The sequence below is a fragment of the Onychostoma macrolepis genome, chromosome 02 (genome assembly GCF_012432095.1).
Source record: "Onychostoma macrolepis isolate SWU-2019 chromosome 02, ASM1243209v1, whole genome shotgun sequence".
In the NCBI taxonomy this organism is placed as follows: Eukaryota; Metazoa; Chordata; class Actinopteri; order Cypriniformes; family Cyprinidae; genus Onychostoma; species Onychostoma macrolepis.
This window is the reverse complement of record NC_081156.1, coordinates 22408699-22429390: the sequence shown is the minus strand read 5'-3', so window position 1 is coordinate 22429390 and position 20692 is coordinate 22408699. Positions and strand designations below refer to the sequence as shown.

The 20692-nt window shown below is 36.8% G+C and overlaps 1 protein-coding gene across 3 annotated transcripts in view; it reads right to left on the bottom strand.

The window, feature by feature from the left end:
• The window catches only part of tnr (tenascin R (restrictin, janusin)), a 160359-nt gene that overhangs the window by 54936 nt on the left and 84731 nt on the right, over positions 1-20692 (bottom strand). For all 3 annotated transcript variants that reach the window (XM_058746610.1, XM_058746602.1, XM_058746616.1), the window contains 3 exons: positions 18554-18610; positions 5216-5759; positions 1716-2189 (listed from right to left, as the gene is read on the bottom strand). In XM_058746610.1, coding sequence (XP_058602593.1) covers positions 1716-2189; positions 5216-5702 — 961 coding nt within the window. In that variant the 5' untranslated portion in view covers positions 5703-5759; positions 18554-18610. The remainder of the gene's footprint in view (positions 1-1715; positions 2190-5215; positions 5760-18553; positions 18611-20692) is intronic.

The window sequence follows — 20692 nt, the reverse complement described above, 5'->3', positions numbered from 1 at the left end:
GCAGGGGGCCTACCGTGGGGTTTAGCATCTGTCGTGTGTGCCGGTTACTGGGGAATCGGTTACTGCTCTGCCCAGAGAGGATTTATATTGGAAAGAAAATATACCAGTTGCACATCACTTAATAAAGTGGCTTGTTTATCTGCAATGGGCTTAAACACTTTGAGAAAGAATATGCTATGAAAATGATGTTCGTATTTTCTCAAACAAGCTTTTGTTATAGCTTAATTTCTTCTTTGATGGATTTTAAATGCTTAAAGAACACCAAGCGAGTCAGAAATTATATATTCACTTGCAATATATAAAGCAAAATTTGTGAATTATCCAGCAACGGTTAACTGCATCTACTGTGCCAATATAGCAAGCTGTGATAATGTTAAAACTATGAAAAAAAGCTTCTGTAAATGCTAACTGTCTTTAACTACATGTAATGTATATACTGTAAATAGATTTAAAATATATTAAAATATTTTAGATTTAACAGAACAACACGTAATTTAGCTGCAAATTGTATTAGTACAAATTACTGTGAAAATCTATTTAATATTTAACAAGATAATAGATGTACTGTTTTCTTCCAGGAGAAAAAAAAAAACAGTTGCCTTAATGTCAAAGAAATTACACATCACATTTGATAATATTTCATCTACATGAATTGTTTCTTTTTTTATCTGTTATGTACATTAATAGGCTTTATGTTGCAGCAGTCTGAACAAATCGGTTGAATGAATGAATGAATGAATGAATGAATGAATGAATGAATGACTCACTTGCTGTCACCTACTGGTGGTTTTAGTTTCATATTTAGAGTATACATTAAAAAAAAAAAATTCTTTTTTTTTTTCAGTATTCATTAAAAAAACGTCAATACTCATTTATTATCATTATTTATGCAATGTTGAAAAAACATATTTCTTCCTAAAGCTACTTTTTTTGTAATGTCTATCCTAGTGAAAAATAAAAATACTAAAATGTATATATACTAAAAATATATATATGCTAAGTATGTTACAAATAAATGTATATATTTATGAACCTAATAAAAATACCCTGCAATTGTACTTTTAGTATACTAAACCGGTATATTTAAAGTCTGCTAAATTGGAACAACTTATTTTGTGCACTTTAATTGTGGGGAAGTAGTGATTAAGTCCAACTAAAGATATACTAAAGTATATTTGATTGTGCTAAAGTGGAGCTATTGCAATTAAATATCTTGCATTTAAAGACAGATATTATTCAAAGATCATCCTCATCAATAGTGACATTAAAACACATTTTAGGCTTAATATTAAGAAACATGCATTGTGCACAAGTAGAACTCCAAATAAAGTTTAATTATAATTTTTATATCAAGTCTCAAGCAATTTGTCAGTAATTATGTTAATATATTTGAACTATACTTAGTATGAATACATGTATTTCAAATATATTACTTTTTTACCAGGGTATTCAATGCATTTCTCATTTAACATAATAATGACTTTATCTTTTGGGGGGTAATTTCTCAGGCAAAATTGATGTGCGATTAATTTGCCATTACTTAGATTAATCTGCACATCATGTAATTAATTAGATTAAAAAAATGAATGACATGACAGCCCTCGAAAAAAAACTCTAAAATATACAGGGAATAAATGTCTGAAACTGAATAAAGTTGTCTACAAATTTTCTGGCAACAAGAACTACAAAGGTGTTTTTACACATTGAACACTGACCTGAAGCGCAGTCATCTCCTGTATATCCCTCTTGACAGGCACAGAAACCATCCTTACACACCCCTTTCTGGCTGCAGTTATTAGCACAGAAGATGAGAGAGCAGTCTTCCCCCAGGAAGCCAGGTCGGCACTGGCAGGTTCCGTTCACACAGGTTCCTTGATCTGAGCAGTCGTTCAGACATCTGCCCAGCGAGCAGTCCTCTCCAGCAAAGGCTTCCTCACAAACACACTCACCATCAATGCACAACCCCCTGTCAGAGCAATCACCTGGACATCGAGGCTCTGAGCAGTTCTCACCGCCAAAGTTACGGTCGCATACACACTCGCCTTCGATGCAAATGCCCTGGCTGGAGCAGTCATCTGGGCAGCGGGGTTCAGAGCAGTTCTTGCCAATCCATCCTTCTTCACAAACACACCCACAAACCTCCATGCTGAACGTGCCATGGCCACACTGTGGGATAAAGTCCAAGCGACCTAAGATTGAACAAATATGTTGAAGTTAATTAAAGAAATGAACATGTCTGTCATTATTTATTCACCCTAATGTCATGGAGAAATTGGCAACTGGCAGTCTGATTTATGAATTAATCATTTTTTTTAATTAATCAGGTTTTGTGACATAAGTCAACTGATCAATTTTAAATGGATAGTTCACTCAAAAATGTTAATTCTGTCATCATTTACTCACCCTCATGTTGTTCCAAACATGTATGAATTTCTCTCTTCTGCTGAACAGAAAAGAAGATATTTCAATAAATGTGTGTATCCAAAAAAACTTTTTTGGCCCCCATTGATAAGTCAATATGGGACCAGAAAATATTTGATAACCCACATTCCTCAAAATATCTTCTATCGTGTTCAGCAGAAGAAAGAAATGTATACAGATTTGGAACAACTTGGGGGTGAGTAAATGACAGAATTTTCATTTCTGGGTGAACTATCCCTTCAAGTATATAACACTTAAATTACAGACTGTTCCTCTCACAAGGCTATCATTATGTGTTCTGAAAGAAGTCACACCACTTTATCATAATTTTATGATAAAGCTTTTTTTCTGTCATTTTGGTACTCTTTTAATCATATATTTAAAAATGACTGCATTTCCCTCAGAGGAAACCAAGTCAAACAGATTTGGAACAAAATGTTGGTGAGTAAATAATGACAGAATTCACACTGGGTGAGCTATTCCTATTTAGTTTTTCACTAAGCATGCATAAACGTTATTTTCTCAAAAACACAATCATGTACATACATGCTGCTCACATATTATTGTAGCCCAATTTGTGCTGATTACAGTGTGATTAAACTTTAGCCATTAATATGTTTATATGCAACTGAAAAAAGCACAAATGTCAGGGCATGTCAAAACTTCTCCAAGCCTCCAAAACACCCTCGGACCCCAGAGGGTTAATTTCCATCAGGTTGGACTATAATTAACCTTATGTAAAAAATAGAAAATAAATAAATAATAATTCTGAGGCAATATCTTGCAATCTTATTAGCTCCAGCACATGTAGCCTGGTTTGATTCAGCAAACAGAGGACTTATCAAAGGCTTGAGGGGAAGACCTCTCCAGCAGCAGTGCTGTAATTAATCTAGTTCACAATCTAACCTCATTTGTATAGCTTAATATGACTTTCCCTTTACTACTGCAGTGTTTCAGCTGTTTTTAGCTGCCCTGGAGGGGCTCCGCAGCCAAGGTTTGCAGGTGTGAATCCACTCGAGTGCCCCTTTGAGACGTTAAACAAGCACAACACTACCACCGTCCACAGTTCTGTTGTCCCTATGGGTCAATGCACAATATAGTCTCTACTTCACTTAGCACCGCAGTCACATCATAACCGACAGAAGGACCAGGATGCACTTTTGTTTCATCCACTGGGTACAATGAGCTAAAAACCACTTGAAATGGATTCAAGATTTAAGAAGATGAGTTTGATTAATCCATTATAAAACATCAAGGGGCGGTAGATACACAGTCTGCATATAATACATCCATGCTATTTGATTATGAATATTTATCTACAGCAGGACATTTTAACTCTTTCATACAAGATGAAAAAGGATCCATGGGTGAGACAACTATCGCAGGATAACCCAGTTCAGTTGCCTGTTTAATGACAACATCAATACGTACAAGAAAAAATATTAGGGCTAGAAACTGCTAAACATATTTTCTGAGTTCCAGTGAATGATTCTTAGTTGATACTTTACTAATTCAGTGCTATTTGAGTTTGACTGAGAAGCAAGTTTTTAATTAAAATGAGTCAGTTTGAATTTTTAAGCTTAACTTAGTGTTAACAGTTTTAGATTAAAGACAAAAGTGAGAGAAAGAGAAAGTGATTTCTCTTTTTATTGTCAATATTGCTGAATATCCTCTATTTATTTATTGATGTATGATAAATTAAATTAATTCACAACTATTCAAAGATTTGGGGTTGGTTGTTTTTGTTTTTGAAAGACTATGCTGCATTTATTTGATCAAAATACAAAAAAAAAAATTAAAAATGTTTTCTTATTTTAATATATTATAATATGAAATGTATTCCTGTGATGGAAAAGCTGAAATTTCTGTAGTCATTATTCCAGTCTTCGGTGTCAATTTTCAATTATTTTTAGCAAAGCATACAAATAGGCAATATTAGCTTTAGTAAAGCATGTGCTGTACATACACATAGGTACAATAAGGAGCAAAAACTAAATAAATAAAAAAATAAAATAAAATAAATTGACGAAATCATTCATGGTTTTGTCTGATCTCACCCTAAAGTAATATAAAATACATTTATTTCATACTAAGTATAATTCAAATCTACCGTATACTGACATATCGCTCAAGACTTATACTGCATAAAAGTTATAATAAAACTTTATTTGGATACTACTTGTGCACAATGCACATTTCTTATTATATTAAACCTAAAATGGGTTTTACTGTCACTATTGATGAGGACAGTATTATCTTTGAATAATATCGGTCTTTAAATGCAAGATATTTAAAGTTTACCTGAAGTGTACTTACAATAGTTCAATATATAATCAGTATAATCAAATATACTTCTGTATATGTTTAGTTGGACTTCAGCACTACCTCCGTACAATTAAAGAGCATTTTACGTATAAAATTAGCTGTTCCAGTTGCAGACTTTAAGTGTACCAGTTTAGTATACTAAAAGTACAATTGCGGGCTATTTTTATTAAGTACATAAACATGTAAATGTATTTGTAGTATACTTAGTATGAAATAAATGTATTTCAAATAGAGTTTAGCATATTTATTTTTCACTAGGGCATCCTTGCCTGAAATGAGTTTGAAAGACTTTTTTTAAACTGCTTGAACGTGTTTAACTAATCTTTATTTAGATCATTATCTGTTGAAAATACCATAACAGCAAGCATTCTTGCATGAACAAATCTAGTCAGACCTCAGAAACATATCTTTTTTATAATACTGCAGGATAAACAAGCAATGTGTATTCACCTCAACATCTAAAACGTACCCATAACAGAGCTCTCTCCACAGCAGCTGGAGCTACACTGCACTCGAAGCAAGGACACCTCCCTCTCCAGCATCTCTATGCGGTTAGCCAGCTGTTCCATGGCAGCAGCTGCAGGACAAGCACAGGCCTGCTTTGGGATATTGATGCGATGGGTGAAGGTCACCTGGCTGTCCGAGTCCACAGTCTCTTCTGTGTACTCTGTCGGCATCTTGTCACTCCCAGCTGTCCCTTTGTTTGTCCCTGGCCCTGGTACTGTGTCTAGGTCCACTGAACAGAGTGACTCTAGAGGTACATTGATGTTGTATACATGATTGAAGATCATGGCCTGGGTCTGGTTGTTAGAGGGACCCCCTCCTTCGGGAACCTGTCGCCTCACTCTTGTGGTCCTCACTAGTTTGTTGGTGGGGTTAGGAACAGCTTGAATCCCAAAGAACAGTAAAGCCAGGCTCACCATTGAGCCTTGTATTGCCATGGTGCACCCCCACATCACAACTCGGGCACTAGGGCGAGATCATCAACTCCACAAATAGACCTCTGATTGGCACTGTGAACAAAAAGAGACCATTTTTAGCACAAGAAAACAGGAAAGAAAATAGCAGATCTATAGCAATATTTTTACTGGCCTCAATCTCAATATATATATATATATATATTATAAACAGGCGAGCAATTTTGTGTTAGAGTTTATAACATTACAATTAGTCTATTTAATAGCATTTAGTAACTTTTTATTAAATATCTGACCACTGATTGACCAATCGGGTATTCCAGAGCAGTGTAATTCATCCTATGTACAATTGCAAGCATGAGAGGCGGGTGTCAATCGCACTGACAGGTTAATCAGCCAATCACAGAAATGAAGAGAACATGATAGGTGGCCATTATACGACTGACAGGTCATTGAGCCAATCATGACACTGCCTTCTCTCATGTGACTTTTCACCTGTATCTGGCCTGCCAGAAGTAAAAGGGAGACCAAAAGAGGTGCATTTAGCCTATTTTTACCTTACTTGCTCAAGGACTCAAACTATTCGCTCAACGATTCATTTTTCCAAACCCCGCCTTTGCGTGACGCTAATCTGCCGTGATTGGTCGGATTGGTCTCATTTGCATTTCATCATGTCTGTAATGCCTGATAAAGCTATGGCTCTGTGATAAAGCAGCATTTGTGAGCACAGTACTGATTTGTGTACAGCGTTACCGGGGAAACCGCTATTTTACCGCTCCAAAAGCGGCACCTAGTGGCAAAGAATGAATGTGCGTTTTCATTCAGACCAACGCGAAAAGACCAACAAGTGGGCAGACAATATGCTAATATTTCATGTTGACCTCAACATGAAACTGCTTGGGATTCGTTTTAAAAAGGACTTGATTCAATGATTCAGAGTCAACTCTTTCTTTTGAGAGACAATAACTTTATATAGGGTGCACTTTCAGATGTAAAACTTTGCAGGATGTTTTCATTCACTTAGAGCTGTGTTAGACACTGCATGAAAGGTAGGCCTACTTAAAAAACAAAACAAAACAAAATCTACAATAGGGGCGCTTTAAAAACTTAACCTTAAAAAACTTCAACGAAAATGAAAAATGTTTCGTTGCCAACTAACTGAAACTCAAGTTTAGGTTTAAGTTGAAGCACTAAAATGACTAAAACTGACATAAAAAAAATTACAAAAGCACAACATTTAATATAACTAAAAATTAAAAACTGGAAATCTAAAAATAAAAGCTAGTATTAAATATAACAATAGTATATAAATCAATTCTAAAATAAAACTGTTAGACACTGTTTAATTCTGAAAATACCCTGCTGCAAAATATTATAATGTTTAGCTAATGCGTTCAGGACTATTAAGTAATTCTTCCAATTTCATCAAATCTAGACAATGTTTGTATGGTGACATATAAATCAGCATAATTCACAAGAACAGTCCTGAGAAATCCAAATGTTTTTGGGAAGTGTGGCACTTATGAGCTCATCCAAACCGTCTCACACTGGCCCTGTTTCATCACGCCCTTTTTACTGTTGAGCCCTGAACCTATAAAAGCAGAACTGTTATTGATTCCGTATTTTGTGCTGAAATTATTTTCTAATAATTGTATAGACATTAAACCTAAGCTAAAGCTTTTTCTACAGCATGAGAAACATTTGAGTAGTTCGACTGGGAATTTTGTTGATACGGTTCATTGATTCAGTAGAGACCTATGTATGGAATTTTCTTTAAATCTTCCTTAATCCCTTATCAGCAACATAACTCAGGACAAGAGCAAACTGTAAAATGAATCACTGAGTCAGACTGACACCTGGGCTTTTGGGCTATGGTCAGAGTGATAATCTCCTCTGACATTTTCTATTTTTAATGGACTGGCAGACATAGTCTTCCAGAAACTCTTTTTGTTGCTGCTCAATCACTTGGATAAAAGTAGGGGACTTTAAAGTAAATGTATAGTGCTCTATAATTTCTTATAGGAGAAGAATTTATATGTAGAGAACAAAGCATCCATCCATCCATCCAAATCACTTCAGTCCTAGTCACTCCACTTTAAACTAGCAATCTAAATGTACTTTCAGATTAATTACTAAAATCTACTGAATGTGTGTCACAAAAGAATGAATAGTTAACTATAGGCTTGTGCAGTCATATATTCCTGTCACACTGTGACATCTTATTTCTATCTGTCGGAGCCTGGGGGTGTGTCTAAGTGAGTTGCTCTCATTTTATTTGTGGCACTGGACCCTGGAGCAGGTGGCTCGTTAATTCCGCCTCCATCCTGCCTCTTATATTATGAGTGGCAAACTTTGCACAGAAGTGGTCTGACATTACACAACCAATTTCGCCCTCACACCTTCTACTGAAATATAGTCTGATGAAACAAAAAATCAAAATCTGCACAGTAACAGAGACTTCTCCAAAACAATGCCAGTTGTGAAATCACAAAGCTTTTAAAGGAGTATAGTTCACCCAAAAATCCTGAATTTTTCTCACCCTTTGGTCATTCAAGATGTAAATGAGTTTGTTTCTCATCTGACCATATCCTCTGCAGTGAATGGGTGCCGTCATAATGAGAGTCCAAACAGCTGATAAAAGCATCGCAATAATCCACATTTTTTAGCTCAGTTTCATTTTTGGATGAACAACTCCATTAGCAGCCAAAAATGTCCTTTTCCCTGAAGTGTTAAGTTTTGAGAAATGTCTTTCCTATGGTCTAGTGTTCTCTCTAATGGAGAAGATTAAAGAGACTTCAGAACTATAGCGAGACTACAGACCAATGAAAAGACTGTCACTCTCTCTTTCTCTGTCTCTCTTTCTCCCATAAAGTATTGTTACTTTTTTTTTATACATGCCGCCTTCAAAGGAGAAGTCAGACCAGGTCACGCAGACAACTCTGCGTTTCTCCTGCTATAATGGGCGGATGGGAAACTTTTCTTTGACTGGAGATCTTGGCAATGCCAAGCAGCCCGTTGCCTTTGAAGAGAATGAGTGCCATCACGCTGAATGACGAAGAGGCTCAATTAGGAGAGCTCTCAATTAAATATGACAGGGAAGACCACGGGGCCCTTTGACTGTGCACTTTCCCCAATTTCCTCATTTACTTTTGAACAGCACATGTTTCTTGCCGGGATTTTTCTTTCAGTCACTTAATGGTTGACCACATGGTAGAACCGCAATCAGAACTGAAAGTGCAGTGAATGAAAGGAGTGAAAGGAGCGCAACAGTAAATTCTGCCATCACAGGAATAAATTACATTTTAAAATATATGAAAATAGAAAACAGTTATTTTGAATATAGAAATGGGGAGCAGAAGATTCATCTTTTAAAAACATTAAAAAAGTCTTACCAATTTGAGCTATTGGTAATGAAAATAAGATTTCTTGAGTTGAAAATTTATTTTATCAATGCCAAACCTTTTCAACCCCTTTGGATTCCAAAAACTGTAAATGTAATGTATGTATTAACAAGTTAACAAAAAAATAGAAAAATAAAAATATATATATTTAAATCGATCACTGTTGTTATTGTTAACTAAAACCATTAAAAATATTAGATGAAAAAACATAACATAAAGAACTTAGAAATAGAATAAAAGCTAATTCAAAATATAAACAAATACTACAATAGCATATAATTCATTGTAATGCAACACTGAAATCGACTGACATCCGTATAGTTAAAATGTATACATTTTCCCTGGAAACTAACGAAACATATAATATTACAGAGCCAAGCAAATAAATTAAAGATTTTATTTTTTTCAAAGATTGGTCTGCAAATGTTCTGTTTCTAATGAATGTAAGTGATGCTGTAATTATGTGAAAGAAGAATACATGGTGGAAAGAGATGTTATAACTAAGAAAAGAACAATTGCATCATTATTGCCTGAATTTCACATTAAAAAGAGCTGATGCAACATCCTGTATTGTATCACCCCTGTTCCTTGGTATTTAAACAGCATTATCTGCTTTGTGGTGAAGGCTCTGGAGCTGTTGTTGCTGATGATCAGCATTGACCTCCTTTAGAACTATGTTAAGCTATACAGAGAGTTGTGGCTGCCAAACATAATGGCATTATTATAATTTTTGAAGAGACATCAAACTGACAAAGTTAAAGAAAGATTAAGAATGCAAACGAATTCTCATTGCTGAAAAGAGCTTCACCTTCTTTTGCTAAAATGGCATATCCTTGTTTTATTTATTTATTTTTTTAAATAAAACCACCTGCACCACCACTGAGATGAAGACAACATAATTTTAGTATTTCAAATCTCTTTCTTCCCCTTCATTGAGAGTTACATTTGACTCATAAAATTGAGCCATAACAAGTAAAAAGATGAATTTGACCAAATTTTAGGTTTTCTTTTCAGTGCACACAAAACAAAACTAAATACTTAGGTAAAATTGTTTTACTGAAAACCAACAAACAAACAAACAAACAAACAAACAAACAAACAAACAAACTAACTAAATAAATTACTTACTTACTAACTGCTTCAGGTGTTTAGACTTTTTATTTTATTTTATTTTGAACATGCTGGCCAGTCAACCAGCCAATGACCAAATTGGACCAAACAAATCCCACAAATACCAGCTTAAGCTGTATTTTCCAGCAGTGCACATGCCTGAATCTATCAAAACCTTGATAATTTTCACCTGCAAGACATATCATCCATTCATCATTCATTCTTCAGAGAACACAAACACACCACTGATTGAAATGTCAGGGCTGAAGACATGAATAAATGTATTAGCTACATGATATCAGATAATTATGTCTCTTCCAGATGTTCTGGTGATATGACTCCAGCAATGACCGTATTTGTAATTTTCAAGCATTAAGCTGATAGATGCCCGCATGTCTTCAAGGAGTGCTGGTAATTCTCCTGTGTCCTGCAGGACAATTCTCCTATGGTTCAGTAAATGCTTGTTGTGTTCTTAAGCCATGATTTGTTTAGAGAGAAAGCAGGAGACTTAAAAAAAAAACAGAGCGTGCACAGCAGATTTGTGATAAAGACATGTAGCCCACATGATGTTAGGGCATCAGGAGGTCAACAAAAGCATTAACCTCTCACCAAGATAACAGATGGGAATGTTTGTTGGCTTCGCATTGCATTTGGAAAAGCCTTGTTGATAATGGAAAGATAGCAAAGAACATTACTGCGCACCGTCGCTTTAAGAGCTGCAGTACAGTGTTAACATGATGTAAACATTCTATAACTGGTCTTAAAGAGTAAAAAAGCCATAATCGATGAAACTGGATAAGATAACTTTGAAACAGCGACAATGTCTGCCTGACACAGTTTTAGTCGAGAGTGAAGACTGCTGATTTTCTGAGCAAAATAACAGACACAAGGCTTCAATGAAACCCTTTTGCTTTTTTCTCAGCTTTTCAAAATTCCAAGTCTGTTTTCTAGTTCACATTAAAATGAGAACAAGGTTTCATGATGTAAACACAAGTGTCTCTGCATCAAAGCAGAGTCAGTGTTTTATCATTCATTTTAAGTGTATTCAGTGGCGGATCCTGGCAGCCACCGTTTTCAGATCAACATTCACTTCTCTATCACTAAAAAAATTTCTCTCTGTTCTGCTTGCTGCTTAAATTAACTGTGTACAAGCGGGTAACTTTTTATCGGTCGCTGTCTGTTGGCACACACTGTGTCTTTATTTGCTAAAAGTCAGTAAAGGTCAAGTTAATTAAATAAATTGTGCCATTGATACATTTTATGCAGTTGCCATTTTACTTAGTTTATTAAAATGTATATTCCCTCCAAGATTTGAACCCAAGACCTTTATCACACATAGCAGCTCTCACTGCTGTACCAATGAGCTGTGTCATGTCACCAAGACATTTAAAAAAAATAGATTTAACTGTACATGCTTAAAATGCACGTTTTCAACTGCATTGTTCATTGTTTAACTACTGTTAAGCTATTCTTATGAAGTGGTAATACTTCATGGGCCCTATTTTAACCATCTAAACGCATGGTCTAAAGCGCACAACGCAAGTGCACTCAGGGTGTGTCCGAATCCACTTTTGCTAGTTTAACGACGGGAAAATGGATCGGCGCACCCGGGCGCATGGTCTAAACGGGTTGTCCCTATTCTCTTAATGAGTAATGGGTGTTTTTTGGGGCGTAATGTGCAATAAACCAATCAGAGTCTCATCTGCTCATGAGCGAGCAAATAGGTAAGCTAATTCTGATACACGCGATGACTATCCATTATGACATTTTTATATTTATGTAGCCTACACAATAATATTATTTTACACTGTAATCCTTAAACTTGTAATATTTGGCATGTTTGTGTGCTGCTGCGCGTCCCTGTGTGTAATAAGCAAAGTGGACCCGCTCAGAGGCGCATTTTCTACTAACGCTCTCTTTAAATAACAAAAAAATATTGCTTTAGACCAGATTTGAGTTGGTCTATGGCGTTGGTCTATGACATTTTCAGTTCTTCAAAATAGCAACGCGCCAACGATGCGCCTGAACACACCTCTTTTTTTAGATCATGGGCGCACAAATGGGCGCAAATGCATTTGCTATTTAAACAACGCGGCGCAGGACGGGAAAATGAGAACTGCGTCGGGCTGAAACTAGCAAAAACACTTGCGCCTCTCCGCACTTCGCTGAGTGTATGATAGGGCCCCATGTCTGTTGGGGGACCACCAAAAACAAAGTGTTAACAGATATTAACCATGCAGTCTACTAATACTCTAATGACTGCAGCTGACATGTAGTTACCTCTAGTTAGTAAAATGTCAAAGGTAGACTTTCAAAATAGTGTTATCACTGCTTCATAAGAGTAGCTCAACAGTAGTTGAACTTCTTTAAAACACAACTAACTTCTAACTTTTCAAGCTACCGTTTCAATGCAGTTTTCTGGTCTTAAGTCTACCTCTTCCCTCATTTGACATGGTGTTTCCAGCTGGCCGAAGTGTATCTGGCAGCAGGTAAGTAGAGTTCTTCCTTTATTTCAAGTTCGTCTAATCTAGTATCGCTTTGTAACGTTTGAGAGAACATGAGGAGCAGTTCCCCTAAGAGACAGCTATGCCTCATCCATGTCTTTATCCCTCTCTAGAGAGACCTCTTTCTCTCTCTCTGTCTCTCTTACTTCGACATGTTTTTCTCATATTGCTTCCTGTGGTATCTTCTGCTTGCACTGACTAGATTGACATGAAGAGATGTCTGTGTTGCCTGTACTAAGAGCCGTCCTATGACTTTGCAGGGTGAGTGTTAGCCTCCGTGAGACACAGACACAGGCGGAGGAGTGGGGGGTTCTGTAACCCCTATTTATGCAGGTTAATGTGCAAACACCTCTACGTGGAGACCGCCGCGCACACACTGGCCCCGGCCTGGCTCGCAAATGCCCCTGCAACAGAGCTCAGCCCCGCAACATTACCATTCTATTCTCATTATTCCGACGGTGCCTGCCAAATTGCCTTGTCTTTCAGGATCATTGGACACTGTTCATTTCCAGCACCTGCGACCCAGCGGGTTTTACTTCACAGCCTCCTTCTTGCTCACATTCCCAGAGTTCCCAAGGCAACGTGGATTTAAGCATGTTGGGACACAAGGAAACCGTGTTTAAAGCAAGTATAATGTGAAGGCCACACACCTTTTCACCAAAAGAGCTGTCAGACGTCTATTTTTGTATTATTTTTTTATTTACTCTGTCTCCAAGAAACAAGCATTTGTTCCATTATTAAAATAAGCATTTATTATTCCATGTAATTACCTAACAATCTTATGCTGATTTATTGAAACTTGAAAGAAAAAATGTTTTAATTTTACTTAAAAAAAAAAAGAATATATTCATAATCTTCTCTTTTCATTTTTACCTTTTTTTTTTTTTTCTGTCAATTGGCCATGCTGAATTTATATGGTCATAAATAAATGATTAGTTATAGATATTAACTACAAAATCACACTCTAAAAATAAGTAATGGTTAAAACTTATTTGAAAACATGAAAAAATATTATACATATCTCATATCATGTGCATATTGTTCTGAAGCATGAACATTATATGGACTTTGAAGAAACAGCTGTGCTTTTGTTTATGGAAGAAGTGTTTTTGTTTATTTTTTATTTTTTTCAGCTGTCCGTTTGTCCTTGCTCTGTTTGCGCCTGCCAATTTCTTGCTTGAGTGAATTGTGAATAGAGAAATGTGTTTGACTTAATTTTATGCTTGAGTTTTCATTTTCATTTCAGAACAAAGTGGGAAACTGTTGAGTTTAGACCTGGCTTGGGTTTAGAGTGATTCATAATAGAAGAAAAAAATATTCAAAAGGTGTGTACTGTCATGCTGGTACAATTCTGAATGTAAAAGGGAAGACTAAAGGGTTTTTTTCAGCCACTCTTATGAGAAACCGGGAGGTAAAAATGCATGTCATCAGACCAAATCCTTCAAGTAAAGGGAGAGAGAGATGTTCAAAGACTTAATTTACATTCTAGAAGCTCCCTGTGCACAAAAATGTCAATCCAGTCCCTCAATCCACTCAGGCCTCAGAATAATTGCTCATAAAGTGCTCCACTATTCTCAGCATGCAGTGCTGCTAGTTCAAGAAAACAGCCATTCAGAGTCACACAAAATTCCAAATGGAAGAAGTGTTGTTCTACCATAGTCTACAAAATGAAAGTTTAATATAATGAAATACATGATTATAAAAAACATATTTCGGAATGATAACATATGAGTAAGTCATATTGAAAAGCTAGTAATATGCATACACAAAATAAATGTCCTGTTACAACAGTCCTTCAATTCAAATTAAAATTTGACGCTTTCATTCAATCATATTTGCTTCCTCAATTCAAATTCAAGAACTGGACTGGAACATTTAAGACATTCTCAATTTAATTCTGGATGGCACACAACCCTGCTGTTGCCATTTCAGGCTGTTTTTTTTTTTTTTTCTCTGGGTTGTCTTGAAAATGATGCACAGGTGTTTTTGTTTCATTTTTATGCCAAAGGCTGGGTTAGAGTCAGACTCGTCATTATGATTTTTGGCAGTCCTGGCACAATTGCACGACCCATTATGACCACAAAACGATAGCGATTCACAAATAAAAAGTAAAATTACATTTCTTCACAGGAGTTTTCTGCTTTTTTCTGGGTTAAACCTTGAATTATTGCATCACTGAGTACAATGAAATTCTTGCTATGTACAGTATATAGTAATTGTGCAGAGCGAGTTTGGCAAGATATGAATTAAAAAATCTTTCACAACTTTTCTGATACATCCGAAGCTTCTACTATCTCTCAGGCAGAGTGTTTATGGCACTATCATTGCCTTTGCTCTCCCTATAATGTTTCTCTCTCCTATATACTGTATCAGTGAATCAAATAATTTATCAGGGCCTACGTTTGGCAGGAAGCATAATACCCTCTTCCCTTTAAGTGCAACCCACTCTGAAAGAGCTATTCTCTGCTATCCCTCTCTGAAGAATATTTACCTTTCATCTTTTTCTCTCACAACCCTCTATTTCTTTTACTCCCCAAACTGACAGTTATTGTTGCGCTTTCATAAAAGACAGAAATGTCTCTGTTCTAAGATAGACAACAAAACACAAGATAATTTCAGGGAGTATCAGAAAAATAATGAATTACCTAGAGGTCAAAGTAAACTTGAGTATTTTGATTATTTGTTTCCACTGTCAGTACACCCTGTCACATCTAATAAGCATATATTCTGTGCATGTAGCAGCACTGGTTTGTCATGTTTGCATTATTTGAAGTGCAGTTTTGTTGTGCGTCCTTGTTCAGGGGTGATTTTTCCCTCTTTTATGCCATTTATATCAGATTTCAACCAATATGGCATATTTACAGCCCTGCTACATAAGATCTGATAGGATAAACTTTATATAATTTCACTGGAGAAACCATATCTGGCAGAATTGATCTGATTTCTGATATACTGTATATCATATAGTTGAGGTTTTTAAGTAGTGAGATATCCACATTTAAATGGAAAGAACTTCACATTTTAGAGAAATGTGAGACTAAAGAAGTTATATTATGAAATTATACATATATATATATATATATTTTTTAAATATTATATGTATGTTAGACAAATAAATGCACATTACTCTAACCGTGTCATCCTGAGAAACATACATTTATTTATATAAAATATATAATTTTTTACATTGCAGTAATATTCAGATATATTCAAATATTCACAATATTTCTGCTTTATTACATTTTTGGACAAATAAACATAGCCTTGGTGAGCATATGAGACATATATTAGACATTGGTGTAAGGTAGGTCCTTGATAAAGTGAGATTGTGGATGCCAGAGAAGCACATTTGGGATATACACATCCTTCTAAAAATTGAATTGCTCAGTGAAGGTTCAAATATTCACAAACCTTTTGTTTTCAGCACTGCCAAACAAAGTTAAGTCTTTGATCTCTCTAACATATAAACAGACTTTGTATGTAGCTGTGGTTGTGTAAACTGTCAGAAGAGATAAGGCTGTAGATATAACAAAGCATAAGGAAAAAGACACGACTGTCCCGGATGGTGTACCTGATACTGACAGATACCGAGACGCTGATGGATTAGAGGGTAAAATCGGACATGCATTTCAGATTATATGACTCCCACACATTCATTATTGAGTAGCTTGGGTTCAGATTGATCAGGGATCTTGCTGCTGTCTTTCTTAGGTCGCTGGATTTCGATCTTCCCCTGAACTCGAAACATACCTGTCTGAATAACATTACAAAGCCCTCGAGCCTCCACTGTCAGTTCTTATTTTCTAAGACATTAAAATGAAAATGGATAGATTATATAACATATTTATATAATCAGAGAAAGACATAAACACTTGAAAATATCTCCTCCAGGACCTGATTAATAACATAAAGGTAAAGTTAGGATGGCGGCGAGATGCCCTGTTGCAAGTGGCACACTTGATGTGGATGGCATTGGTCTTGCTAGATTCTATTTAGGGGGCTTTAGCTTTCTTGTCTTTCATGTGAGCTCCTTTAAAAGCTGCCAGGAAAAAAGCTATAAAAACCTGCTTTTTGATCTCTCTTCATTTTTGCCCCAGCTAACAAAACTATTTTTTAAGATCATACATTTTTGCTAATGTTCCCATTAAGTTATGAACATTCAAAACATCCAGTTTATTTTTAAACTTTTCCCCCAAACATTATGGAAATGTTACTTTTGACTGAACATTCTAAAACAAGTAGTGCATTTAAAAGAAAAAAAAATCTAATCATCTGAGACGTGCGATGGAAGTTGGTTATATATCTTTGTGTTCCGATCAGCGTAATTAAATCAACATATGCCTGCCATCCTTCGTTTCGCTCTTCTTATAGATTAAAGAAGCCATTCTTAGACGACTCGAACTGACTAACTGATCTACAACCATAGGCAGCATGAGCGAGTTATCAGTGTCACCCTAAAGTGCGTACTTATCCACAGAGATCTGTGAACTGGTATCTCTCTTAATTCAAGCCATGCTAATGGCTCATTAATATGAGAGTCATGGGGCTGTCAAAGACATGGCGCAGCACAGAGCTAAAGGACACTAATCCCCATTGATTAGAGTTCTCAGATCAAAGGCTTCCAGCGCTGTCACTTCACCTCTATTCTCCCCTACCCACTCGCCCCGCAATTAGGAGCCCTCTCAGCGTTTCATTAAGATGTTAAAAATACCAAGTCGCCTCCCCCTCAAGGGACCTAGTCACTGAGACACATACCGAAATCCTCATTTACCACTGTGAGAAACAAACCGTGGCATCTCCCTGAACATTTCAATCAGGTGGTAAGCCCCACTCGTGCCTGCAGTACACAAAAGCAAATGCTGAGTCCTCAGTAACCCTGGACTCTACTGTGCATGCAGTATGTGATAATGAGCTCATCGTCCACCAGGGATGAAAAAAGTACATTTAATTAGCAAGAGAAAGGTTTTTTTTTTTTCTTGAGACAAAAAAAAAAAAGGAACTTAAGTGAGCTCAACAGCAATAATTACAGGCTTTAAGTAAGGAGTACAAATTCACATTGCATCCCTTGATGTGTAAGTGAAAACTGTCAAAGGACATTTTTAAAAATAAACATTTGACACAGATAAGAAAGAAGACAGGAAATGATAGGTAATTATGTTTAATTGGCATGTTAAAAACACTGCCTCTTATTTATTTTCTGTCACTTTTTATAAATATCAATTAAAGGGTATTATCATATATGTGTGTGTGTGTATGTGTGTGAGTGTCCTGGTGTTCCCTACATTATGGGCAGAGCTTGATCTTGGATTACTTAGAAGTTGTAGTCCGTTACTGATCCCAAATAACATGACAACAATTGTAGTTAGCATAACGCAATCAATTGCATTACACATTTCAGGTAATGTAATCAGACTACTTTTTGATTACTTTTAGATTACTTTTGACTTAAGTTATTACATTGATTTAAATAATCTTGTACCATATTGATACAAAAATACAAATAGTAAGAAAAATATATTCCATTAATTGTAATTAACAACATGAAATGCATCAAACATTAACCAACAGAGAACCGTGAACATGCAAATGTGATACTTAATTATTAAAATATTTATTTTAAAATATCTGGGGTACTTCAAGTAAATATATTAGGTGAAAGATGTTCAGATGACAAAAATGTTTGGAAATGCCTGCATTACATGTAAATAAGAAATAATGTGAATTTGTGAATACGGTTTGTACAGTTCAAAAGTCATTACATCTATGGAATGTCCCCATAAAACATGGAAACCCAACATGTGTGTGTGTGTGTGTGTGTGTGTGAAGCTGGAAGAGATATATTAGAGCTGCTCCCACACACTGAGCCTTATCTTACCTTAAGTGCCAGTGCTGATGCTCTTCCTGTCTTACCACACAGAAGGATAATCTGCACCTGGAAGAAAGAGGAAACACATCGCTGAATTGAGCCATATGCATTCATGCACACTCCCAGCAGGTATTCGTAAATTTACTTGTGCATATAAAACACATCCATGAAACAATCATGTACTAAAGCACCATTTTTTTTTTCCTGTTGGGTTCTGCAGTTGCAGGAACTTCAAATCTCAGAATCCTTGAATTGTAAACAAAAATCTCAATAAACAATAAAATAATATTAATGTTAATATTATATAATATTATGAAAGAGATTTGTTCAAATACACTGATTCATTTAGGAATGAAGCAAGCAGCTGTATTTTTCAGCGAGTCATTGAATCATTCACTCAACCAAAACAATGCTTCTTTCAGGAATGAAACACCACAACCAAAACCATATTTCGGAAAATTGTATTGGAAGTGTAATTTATTTTTTTATTTTGACTTAAGTCCCATTCATTTACATGGAGAGGGCGGGGTTTATGACCTGAACTGCAGCCAGCCAGCCACCAGGGGGCGATCAAAGAGCCCGCAGCTTCACTTGTAAAGACGAGTGAGACACACCCGGTACAGATAGGCCTGTGTGCATTTGTGAGTTTAAGCTGCGGAATGACAGTCTCAAAAGAATCCACAAATACAAAACCGCATATTCAAGGACATTCTTAAGGCAGAACACTACTGCAAAGGACTTGCTATTTGTTGTGTATACTGTGAGCAAAGAAGCAATGCACATATTGCCTTTGTCTGGATTGCCCTGTGTGGATCTTGCTTACATTTGTGGATTCATGTGCGCGCGTGTGTGTGTGTGTGTATGGATCTCTCGCGCGCATGTGTGGATTCGTATGTGTGTGTATGGATCGCTGTGTGTATGGATCTCTCGCGCGCATGTGTGGATTGGTATGTGTGTGTGTGTGTGTGTGTGTGTGTATGGATCTCGCGCGCATGTGTGGATTGGTATGTGTGTGTGTGTATGGATCTCGTGTGTGTGTGTGTGTGTGTGTGTGTGTGTATGTGTGTGTGTATGGATCTCTCGCGCGCGTGTGTGGATTCCTGTGTGTGTATGGATCTCTTGCGCGCATGTGTGGATTGGTATGTGTGTGTATGGATCTCGTGTGTGTGTGTGTGTATATATGGATCTCTCTCGCGCGCGTGTGTGGATTCCTGTGTGTGTATGGATCTCTTGCGCGCGTGTGTGGATTGGTATGTGTGTGTATGGATCTCGTGTGCGTGTGTGTGTGTGTGTGTATGGATCTCTCGCGCGTGCATTTGTGGATTAGTGTACGCGCATGTGGATCTCTCGCGTGCATTTGCCTAACCACCAAAGACATTGATGTCTCTCTCTGATTTTTTCCTCACCAAAAACCAAGGTTGATCTGCCTTAGCAGTCCAACAGCACTCGCTAATGTCAAAAGGATTGAGACGGCCAGTCAAATCAAAGAAGGCATGCTTTATGGTTTAGAGAAGCCGCACATGAAGTTTTAATGGTGGGATAAGTTGCAAGTAGATAAATATTTCAAATTCATTAACTGTGTTACCATAGAAATGACCAACAGTAATATGCAGCGATACAAACAACGCTACATTTTTGGTCAGATTTCTGTGAATTGAAAATAACCCTCATCATTACCTTTTAAGTTATGTGTAAATGGTAATTAAATTTGACTAGACAAGAAACATTAAAGGAGCAATTTTTGACGTAAGATTGCAAAGGGGGGAGGGGAGGTGGGCACTCTGGAGGCCCTTCAGGACAGACATGGACAGGAACACAGGACGGGGACCTCCAGAGCGGAACAGACAGACGGAGGCCATGGCAGGGCTGGGAGTTCAGGCGGCCATGGCCTCGGTCTCCTCGGTCCGGCCACTCCACGCATAGCTCTACTACACCCCCCCCCCCAAAAAAATTTCCTTGGGGAATCCAGGGGGTATCAGGAGCCCTCCAGGGCTTAACGGACAGGACTGGACAGTACATTGGCCAAACACACGGGACAGGACAAGATGGGATAGCCCTCCAGGACCAAACAGACCGGAACAGGACAGAGACAGGACAGGCCAGACACACAGACAGGACAGCCCACAGGATGGCTGGGAAGCTGAGGCT